This window comes from Abrus precatorius, unplaced genomic scaffold, assembly GCF_003935025.1.
Source record: "Abrus precatorius isolate BTA unplaced genomic scaffold, Abrus_2018 Scaffold7, whole genome shotgun sequence".
Classification (NCBI taxonomy): Eukaryota; Viridiplantae; Streptophyta; class Magnoliopsida; order Fabales; family Fabaceae; genus Abrus; species Abrus precatorius.
Genome location: NW_020874417.1, coordinates 6,652,865 through 6,663,501, shown reverse-complemented (window position 1 = coordinate 6,663,501; position 10,637 = coordinate 6,652,865). Strand labels below are relative to the sequence as shown.

Sequence of the window (10,637 nt, the reverse complement as noted above, 5' to 3'; positions counted from 1 at the left end):
TAATATCTACTTTCCTCCAAAATTGAGAAGTTTTAGTGAACTCAATGTGAGTTTCACAAAAAAAAGTATCATAGGCTGCTATCTACTAAGAATATCCTTGACATGTCTCTATCATTTCTTATTACCAGCTCTTATAATATTCTAGGATAGGATTAAAAGTTATTTAAATTCTAATATCATGACAAGGTAAGTTGTGAGGGTATGAGATTCAAGTATTGAGAGGTGTAGCTCCCACCACTTTTACCATAAACCCTTCTTCATTTCTTGTTGTTGATCTTGAAATTATACTATTTGTCAATTGTGTCTCTAATAATTTGAAACAATTTCTTTGATTAAGTTCCATGTTCATGGCTTAACTTCCAACAAGTGCTATGCCTTTACTAAGTTGACTTATTGAGTTGAGGTTAGGCTTTTTTGCATGGCATGTAAATGCTCCTGTATTATATGTGACCTCGTCACCCTTTTAAAATGTACCTGTAGAAATTTAGCTTGGTGAGGACTTGCTACTTATTGTCCCTTTGTTCCCTCTTTTCTATGACGAATGGTATAAAGATAATATGTTTGTCTTATTATTATTAGATTTGAAATTGTGACTTATTAATCATCATTCTTTCGAGAGACAATATTAAAGGCCTTCTAAAATAACATTTTTTTTTTCTTTACAAGCTCTTCATCTTTTTTAGGTTTAATTGCTTTTAAGTTAGATTTTTTTTTTTGTTTAGTAACCACAAGTCAGTCTCTATATATCTCATTATCAATAACATGATTGTCTCCTTCCATAATTTTTTCATTATCATTATTATTCTCATTACTTTCAACTATTTCAATAGTTAAATATATATTAAAAAGTATTTTAATAAAAAATTATTTATCAACTTTTATTACAAGTAAATACCTTAAAAAATATATCATTTATATTTTTTTTTGAGTAACATCAACCTCATCGACCTCATTTACCAACAACTATTTTAAACTTCCTATCTTTTTACCCATTATTTTTATACCAATTTTAATTTTACTAGTTCTCACATTTATGCTTCTGTTACAAATAATATATTAATTTTATATAATTTAAATAATTTTTATCATAAAATACTTTTTATAAATAAATTCACTTTTTTAGGGAAATTTACAGAAATAAATTATTTTAAATATTAAATTACATATGTTTTAAAATTTTTTTTTACATGAATGTCCTAAATTGAATTGCATAGAAGTTGATAAAAATAGATTTTGCACACAAATACAGAAGTCGATTAAAATCGTTTTCTGCAATGCAATGGGAAAGTCGATTAGAATCGACTTCTGTGTTAAAAGAGAGTTGATTATAATCGACTTCTTTAATGCATTTTTCACGTCCTGCCCATATAATTTGTTCAAATTTTTTACCAAAATTAAATAAAATAATAATTTTAATTTAATTTATTAATATTTTTGTATAACAATTTTATAAATTATTAAATGATATCAATGTAAAAATAATATTTCAAATGACATAAAATTTAAATTTTAAACTGCATAAAATTCAAATTCTAAAGTACATCCGGTTGTACATCATGTGGTGGGGGGTCGGCTGGTATGTGCGCCTCATTGGGGTATTGGCGTCTACTAGCACATGTACCTGCACGCAAACGACGACAATTCTAAAGTACATCTGGTTGTACATCATGTGCTGGGGGGTCAGCTAGTATATGCACCTCATTGGAGTATTGGCGTCTACTAGCACATGTACCTGCACGCAAACGACGGCTAAAAGAGTGTCTATCTGGAACGTCATTAGGGTGTGTGATGTCAGGTACTGAGGGAGCATGTAGTGCTACACCATCAGGCAAGTCCCTAAACTTTGGATTCTGTGGGGCTCCATCCAATGACAAAAATCTATTAGCGACTGATAAATACTACTGGAAATACTCGACAGAGGGACGATCATCATCAGATAAAGGGTATTGAACTCGTTGCTCCCTACGTACCTCCCATATAGTGTGCCATGTTTGGTGTAATTAGGCCACCATATCTCTATATCATCCCTCCCATCCTTAGTATGCAATCGATCAATATTTATTGGGCTGATTGGTATATGTTGTGCTCTACCAAATTGTCGAACCACGCGATCAACAGGGTGCCACTTAATTATAGTAAACTGTATAAGAACAGTCACAGATACCCAAACATTAGCCTCATCATACATGAAAGAAAGTGTAATGTTCCTGACCTCATTGTTGTTGTAGGGCGTCTATCTAAACTGAAATAATAAATAACAAATATTAGACCAAAAAATATAATTATTTAAAACAAAATAATTTAGTAACATACATCTTATTTAAACTTACCCTAGTAATGTCAATTGAATCAATGATCCTCTTATAACACAATAATTTATCTGTATCTGATCTCGTCGATAACCTATAACTTTTTCACCTGAAATGGACATAAATAATAATTACTTGCAAAATTAACATATATAAATAACAAAAAAATAATATATTAATAGAATTAATTTGTACCTCAATGCTAGTGGAAAAATGAGAGGATAATGGTGCCTAGGGGCTAACTAAAGTATTCTATACCATGCCCAAGACTGTAGAAGAGGCAAACAACCTACAATCTTGGTGACATTGTATTTCACTGCACGACAAAGCTCACGATAAAGGGATGCTAGCATAGCAGAACCCCAACTATAATTTAGAATCTTAGTAAAATCAGTTAAAAGGTAGCCACTTCATATGAACCCTAAATTCTAATTTATTTGGAAACAATACCCCACCAAATATCATCATTATGTACGCTCTAGTGTAACGGATAATAGTCTGCCCATCAGCATTGTGAGGTAATGCTCCAAATGTATCTAAAAACCACTATAAATTTACGAAAAATCCTTTTATGTTACTCTCATCAGGAACTACTCCAAGTAAATCTTCACACAATGCCTATATATTTCGATCATAAAATTTCTCCCACGCTCCAATGCAACCACTCACAGGGACTTCATCCACATGTAAGACTAGCTGAAACACAACATCCTCCAAAGTGATCGTACATTCTACATATGAAAAATGAAATGTATGTATCTTAGGCCTCCAACGTTCTACAAGTGTACTTATGAATGTCCTATTATAATCAAATACTGGAACCATCTGTGCAACATACCAAAAACTAGTCTGCCTAAGAAATGGTTCCATTCTTGAATCTGGAGGAACTATCAAATTATAATGCCTACTTTTTAAAATTCGAGCTTCCTGTACAATAACAAAATAATATATACAAGATTTAAATGAAAACATTATATCAAAATTATTATAATTATAGATCACTATAATATAAAACTATATTATTATAATAATTATAAATATATAATAAAATTTTATTTACATTCCTCAATATAATAATTATAATTATAACAAACATAAGACAATTAATTTACAAAATAATATTAACATATAATTACAAAATTAATAATATATTAAATTAAATACAAAAATAACTAATTATAAATCAACTAAATATATTTAAAAATTAATTTACCTGTATTGACAACTTGCTGACAATATGATCAGCAAAATTAAGTCGATATAAATCATTATCCATCTTTTGTTATTTATGTTATCTCTGCTGTTCTTCGATCATTTCTACTGTCTCCACTGTTCTTCGATCCTTCTCTCTGGCCTCCTTTCTCTCTTTAGTCCTGATTCTCTCTCTACTCTATTCTTTCTGGTTACTCACATTTATATAGCAGTCGATTATAATCATCTTCAAATAATAATAGAAGTCGATTTTAATCGTCTTTGCTGTTATATGGAAGTCGATTATAATCAACTTGTTTGTATTTGAAAATCAGCAATTAAAAACGATTAGAATCGACTTCAATGGATTAAAGTCAACTTCTGTGAAGATATGAAGTCTTTTAAAGTCGATTTTTGTGAGAGGTACTAGTAAATTCAATTTTTAAATTAAAGTAGTTTATAATCGACTTCTGTTTACAATTTTAAGGATATTTATGTAATAAAAATATTTTTAGGGCACATGCGTCATTTGAGTTTGAAAAGGCAGTATTTATGTAAAAAAGCCAAAATGTTATCCTTCAATCCGGGGTGTTTGAGTGGGTCCCACACAAAAACCTTTGAATTTGACGCGAGTTCCAAGTTCTAACTTCGCCTTCCACCCTTTCACACTGTATAGTTACACTTTATTAAATAATAGGACATAATCTAAACTAATATTAATACTAGTAAATTAGTTTTGTTTTTTAAGATTTTAGAAGTGTTTTATATTTTTATATATTTATTCTTCATAAATCAAAATATTTATAACTTTTGAACAACTAATATAATAAGAGAATTGGAGAAAATAATTTAATTTTTTTATCATTTATATATAACTATATGATCTAAATTTACTATTTTTATCATTTTAAAAATAAAAACATTCTTATTAAATTTATAATTTTTAAATCTTGTTGCATACTTACTTTTTCTTGTAAACGAATTCCTTTTTATGTTTATAATATTTAAAATAAAATATAATTATTTGGTTGGGTTGTTAGTGTGCTGCTATTTTGTCTCTCAAGGGAAGCAAAGCCAAGTCCACCGTGTGTTGTGTTGCTCACATCACCAGACTCTGTCTTGGGATTGCATTATTGCTTGAGATCTGCCTTTTCTGCTTCTGGGTTCTTCCCAGAATATGAATATTGAAATTTGAAAAGCACCAATTCTCAAAGCCAAGGTTCATGAATCATGTATGCTCTTTTTTTTAAAAAGAATTTTAATGAAGTTTTCATCTTTCTAAGCTGTTGCTTCATGTGGGTTGTTTTGATATCTTCACCTCTTTTTTTTTTTTTTTGAATTGGATTTCTTTGAGTTTCTTCAATTTCTACTTGTCATGTGAATGATCTTTGTTGACATCAAGCCTGGAATTTTATTTTGGTTTGTCGCTTTTGTTGACTTCAAATTTTGCTTGTTATGTAGTTTCATGTAATTGCTAGCTTGTCTTGAGGTGTATGTAAATTCACCTATTCAGCTATTCTGTTTCTGTCCCTCTTAGAATTTTATTTCCTTGTGGCTTTGAAATTTGAAGTTTCTTTTTGTGTTTGCTTCAAATGGATGTGTTATATATGGTGGATGTGTATTGAGTCTATTGACTTTTCTTGGCTTTTGGTTTGTGGATCTTTATATGATAAATTGACAACAACATATAGGGGTGAATTTATAAAAAAATTCATTACTTTGTCTTGTGGAGAGAAACCTTTTTGTGGGTTCTGACTAGTTAAACACATGCAGTTTGTTGTGTTTTGTTAATCATGATTCGTGCATGATGAGATGAGAGTATTATAACAGATTGGCTTGTCTTGTTTAACCACTGTGGATTTCTGTTGTAGTAGGTTTAGGAGAAGAATCTGAATCCTACTAATTGATGAGGCTTGTGTTCCTGATCTGACTTTTTGAAAGACGGTCTGTTCCAATTTCCCAAGAGATGCAAAAATGGAGAAGAAGAGAAAGATTGTGCAGTATAGGGAGAGGCTGGATAGAACCCTTGCCTCACCTGATCTTACAAATGATGAGATGCTCAAAAAGCTTGTTAGAAGTCAACTGCAACCTTCTTCAGAACTCAATGTAGAAGGTGCTCCCTAATTCTCTTTGAATTCATATTCAGGAAGAAATGGTGCTAAATAATTGGAACAATTGTTTAGTTAGTTTACTTTGTCATTTTTTATTTGTGCAATTCATGTTCACTGGTTGGTGCAGGATATAGAGAGAAATTAGCCGAAACCAAGACTGCAGAGATATCTAATTTTCTTGATATGTTGAGGAGTGCTTCTTCAGATGATGGTGGAAGATCTAATACATCGCACACTGATTGGAAAGTATGCTATCTACTCTGTAGTTTAACCATGTTTTATCTTTTTTATTTATGCCATCTTCCATTCATTTAAATCTTAAATCTTTTGGTGAATTCAATTGACAACTTCCTTTCACAGAAAGCAGGAATTTACATTTGATGACTGACCTTGTTGGTTCAGTTTTTTTAGTCCAACAGTACCCGATTGTCTAAAATTCAATGGACTAATGCAATCTCTTGTGACATTTGTAGCATGACTTTTGTTATGTTTTAGGTTGAGGATACTTAGTTTTTTCCATCAAATTCTCCAGTTATTGATAATTTTACTTCTTTCAACAGTTGAAACAAGATGGTGAAGAGTTTCGTGTTATGTATCGCGAAGGACCAGAGGGAACTCCCTTTCACACAATGCTAGTTGAAGGCTTTGTAGATGGGCCGGTTGATGTTTGTAAGCCACACTGAAGCAAATACTTTTAGCACCACCCTTTTATTGATATCAATATGCAAAATTGAGTTAATTGTTTTCTTTGTTACAGGTTTATGTATCTCATGGGAGACATCCCTTTACAAAAAATGGTGAGAGTTTTATTTAGTACAATAAGTGCCTTGAATTTTCTGTATACTAGTTCCAATATGACATTGACCACCATTATCGTTTTTATCTTTATTATATTTCTGTATAAAGTTCAAAGTTATACTCCTTAATAATAAAAAGAAGAAAGTGCTTTATCTTTTTGGTGTGTTTTGGGGTGCTGAGAAAATTACTGTTGAGGAAATGTGTTTTGCTTGCAATTGACTTACTACTTTTGTTTTGAGGTGGTCATGATTCCTGAAAGTTGTTGTATACCTTAGAAATGGCTTTGAATCTCAGTAATATATCACTATAAAAATGTATCTGATACTTCTAGTTGATGCCCTTTTCACAATTTCCATTTAGGTGGCCTCAGTCTACCATTCCCTCTTTCAAAATATTGTCAGCTGAATGTTTGCACCAGGTCCAGATTGGGGAACAATTATCACTTGTGAGGTTTGTCCTGCTAGCACCAATTAAAAAAACGAAAAACTTTTTAACGCCTTACCATGCTAAAAGTTTTGCTTCCGAATGCTGATTTTTCTCTGCATTTTGGAAGAAAGGGTGAAGGTTTCATGGCCTTTGTCTACGAGAGAAGCTATAGTGCACTATTATTTGTTTGAGTACTTTCAAGATGACTTAATTGTTGTTCTTACAAATTCGGTAATCATCTAGAACCTTGTTTGTTTTAACTTTTAAATTTTATTTCAAATTAGATTGAAATTGTGCTTAATTTGATTTCAGGTCTCCGAGTCAAAGAGTGTCACTGACACCATTTGTGGTTTTGACAATGAGGTGATTCCTGAAGCAAAGGATGTTGTGAGAGTTGATTTGGTGGGAGGCTTTGCTTTGCAGAAGGTGACATCAGAAAGAAGTTACTTTCGGTGAGTTTTAGATGTAGTTAAACATGAGAATTTACTTGAATGAAGTGGTAGAGTGAAAGGAGAAAATATTCAACAATCATAAACCATAATGTGCCATATATGGGCTGCTTGTTTTAGAAAAGAGATGAACTGTCTTTAAGAAATATTTTTGGACCATAGCAGAATTATGATAAGTATTTTAGTTGTCAATAACATGTGTGATACAACAATATAATATTATTTTATGTTTGTTATATTTGCAAAATTTGTTGCATTCTATAATTGCATTTGTGCATTTATAGTAGTAAGCATATTTGATTCACTTTTATTTGTTATTCATTTGAGAGAGAGAGATTTGGTTATAGAATATGAACTATGAAGCCTATTTTTCCATCAGTAATGAAAGTCCTTGCATTTTTTCTGTTCATTATTTGAAATGTTAACCGATCTCACCCATAGAATAAGACTTTGTTGTTGTTGTATTTGGAATGTTAATTTAAACAACAACCATTTCTTTACTTGTAGTCAATCACGATCTGCAGTACAAACATACACAAGCATTCTGCATATTGTGTCAATCTCTAGTCAAATGTACAGAAACTTCTAAAATTCTAATAGTGTGTTATCTTCCTAGGAAAATAACTGAAATTACTGCTTCTGAATTCATCCTGGGGTTTGGACTATAGGTTAAGAATAATATAATTCCAGTTATTAGAAAATTCTGACTATGATGGGCTTTGATTTGGGGGATCAGTCAGGGAACTAAATTGTTCTTGTTTTAATAATTTATTTTGTTTCTATTTTGTACTTGCTTGGTATTGCTGGTATTTTTGTGAATAGTTATGTAGGTGCTTTGATTGTTCTGTCTGAAGTGACTTTGCTGGTTCCTGGAGGATAAAGAGTCTTATGTTTCCAACTTTCCATTATAAGTTACCTATTCATCTGATACTAGATTCTGAAAGAAAGATAAAAGTAAACTGGTTCATTGATTTACTACTTGGCTTGACTTTTCATCATGAGGTAAAAAATGAAAAAGGTACCACAAAGAAAATGGAGTTTATTAGCAATCCTGATTCAAGACTTGAACTTTTGTAGGACGATAGCAAATATGGATGTAAAGCTGGATTTTGTGCCTCCATCCTTAATAAACTTTATTTCAAGGCAGCTCATTGGAAATGGTTTCAGACTTTATCAGAAGGTAGTAGATTCGTTTCAGATATGCTTCTTTTATTAGGCATTCAATGAAAAAATGTTTTTGATTTTCTGGATCTACCTAATGAGTTAATTCATTATTTAATGAAGAAAAACAAGTTAAAAATAAATGTAATGTTGCATTTTTTTGGTTATAAATGTATTGCACTTTTTGTTATATCCTATAATCAAATAAATCATCCATCCCTTGGATTCTTTAATTATTGTCGTTAGATTACTATTATTTAGTTTTTGATATCATAGTTAGTTTTGTTAGATGGATTACAGAGAAAAGTAGGATGAGATATTTCCCTTAAACAAGCAACATAAATGATAAGTTTCAAACACATTAACAGGAATTCTTTATATTATTACATACACCTATGTGGAGCAGTATTTACCCTGGCTTTGTGAACTCAGCCTATCTTAATTGCAATGGCTAGCTTGAAAGCTGGATTCAGCTGATCTGTCATTTTCTGTTCCATCAAACAAAAGTAAAACATTCTTGCATCATTGCATTGCTATTTGTTAATGTTTTCTATCATCTTTGGACACAAACCAATCACTGATTATGTTATAGACTGTGGCTTCTATGATGAGCCATGATAAAGGAGAATTCACTAAGGCCTTGGAGGACCCAATATATGCTAGAATTCGTGAAGCTCTATATACCACAAGTAGATCAAAGGCTATGGATGTTGGAGAGCTTCAGCAAGTTGCAAGAGTTCTCACTTCTGAAGATCTTGTTGAAAGTAAGCAAGATGTATCTAAGGAAGATAAAAGCAATCGGCATACAAATAATGTCATCTCAATGGCAATGAGTACAAAAGCACTAGATAATAGCAAAGCACTTAGTGAGATTGTGGAAGTAGATTGTGAAGAAATTGTACAATGTGAAGAGGAGAATAAAGAGGTAAATGACATTCCAAATAAGGAAGAGGAGAATAAAGAAGTAAATGACATTCCAAATAAGGAAGTTGATGGGAGTGTACTGAGGGAAAAAAGGAGCCTACATATCCGATCAGAGGTAGAACAGGCTCTAGAAACATTAGACAAGGCCATTTCAATGGTGCGTGAACACCGATATCATCCCAGGGTGGCCTCTTCTAGCATTGACAGTCAAGAATCCCCTTGCATGGAAAAAGAAGGTAGGGTTGATTCACATTCTGCAAAACTTATCCAACTCAGTCCTAAAATTGAGGTTAATGTTGAAGTACCGAATAGAGATACACCAGAGGGAACTTCGCATGAAGCACTTGAGACTAACTCTGGCATTCAAAACTTAAGGTAATTGTGCTACTGTTTCTGTTGTTGTTTAAAGGAATAAGAGTATGTATGATTCTGTTTCCTTTCATATGGTTAATAAGCGTAGTACAAGATGATCATTAATATTTTTATCCTTTTTTTGTTCCTTCAGGTATACAGAAACAAATTCTAACTTAAGGGAAGTAAATTCTAACAAAGTAGTCCCAACTTCTTCAGAGAAAAATCTTTCAAGACCTATTGAGGCAACCCAGGTTGCTTCACATTCTTTGGAAAATGGAGCAGTTTTTGACCAAACAACAATCAGAAACAAGCAATTAAATGCCAATTTGGTCCAAGACGTGTCCTCAGATTATGCAGACAAGTCAAGCAGGAAGATAAAACTAAACACCATTGTAACTCAAGGTATGACTTCAAAAGTACCAAAGAAGTTAACCAGGCAGAAAAAAAGTCTCTATTGGTGTTTTCTGCGTTAACTAAAAGGGAAATGCTAACCAAGAACAGAGGAAGAAGCATTGTATTTTGAGGCTTCATGTGCCTGAATAACTCGGTGCATGCTTTGCATATTACTTTTATCATGATTGATTGGTCATGTATACTAACAGGGTTCTCCCTTTTGTTATGTTGGAATAATCTATTTTCTTATTTTTTTTTCTGCCAGCCATATAATCTAGGAAAATACTAAACTCAATCCTTAAGGACGAGGATAAATAACTAAAAGCTTTAGACTTTTTAAAATCAGTCTTGAATTGAAGTTAACAAAATTGTATAATTTATGAAGATTTTTCATTTGCTCCACAGGCTATCTTCACAGGGCTTCTTAAAATTGGATATAAGAAGTTTGAATTTGTGCAAATCCAAATTTCTGCGTGATATTCTTTAATTGGCAGTGTTTAAAGTGCAAACAAAATTATTCT

The 10,637-nt window shown here is 31.8% G+C and overlaps 1 protein-coding gene across 2 annotated transcripts; it reads left to right on the top strand.

The window, feature by feature from the left end:
• The first annotated feature begins 4,538 nt into the window (after nucleotides 1–4,538).
• On the top strand, nucleotides 4,539–10,370 carry LOC113872062. Of its 2 annotated transcripts, none has more exons than XM_027509285.1 (11): nucleotides 4,539–4,732; nucleotides 5,372–5,613; nucleotides 5,739–5,857; nucleotides 6,172–6,280; nucleotides 6,369–6,408; nucleotides 6,770–6,859; nucleotides 6,967–7,066; nucleotides 7,148–7,287; nucleotides 8,362–8,464; nucleotides 9,038–9,744; nucleotides 9,875–10,370. In XM_027509285.1, the coding sequence occupies exons 2-11, from the start codon at nucleotides 5,475–5,477 to the stop codon at nucleotides 10,194–10,196; spliced, it is 1,869 nt and encodes a 622-aa protein (XP_027365086.1). In that variant the 5' UTR covers nucleotides 4,539–4,732; nucleotides 5,372–5,474; the 3' UTR covers nucleotides 10,197–10,370. The 2 variants fall into 2 exon arrangements, with proteins under 2 accessions (XP_027365086.1, XP_027365085.1); XM_027509284.1 differs by having other exon boundaries at nucleotides 4,544–4,732; nucleotides 5,375–5,613.
• Nucleotides 10,371–10,637: the final 267 nt, after the last annotated feature.

Bases quoted from the DNA above. Each gene is read 5' to 3' on its own strand.
- LOC113872062 (XM_027509285.1), top strand. From the start codon at position 5,475: ATGGAGAAGAAGAGAAAGATTGTGCAGTATAGGGAGAGGCTGGATAGA. The intron at 7,067-7,147 runs GTAATCATCTAG...ATTTGATTTCAG, and splicing joins TTGTTGTTCTTACAAATTCG to GTCTCCGAGTCAAAGAGTGT. The intron at 7,288-8,361 runs GTGAGTTTTAGA...GAACTTTTGTAG, and splicing joins TCAGAAAGAAGTTACTTTCG to GACGATAGCAAATATGGATG.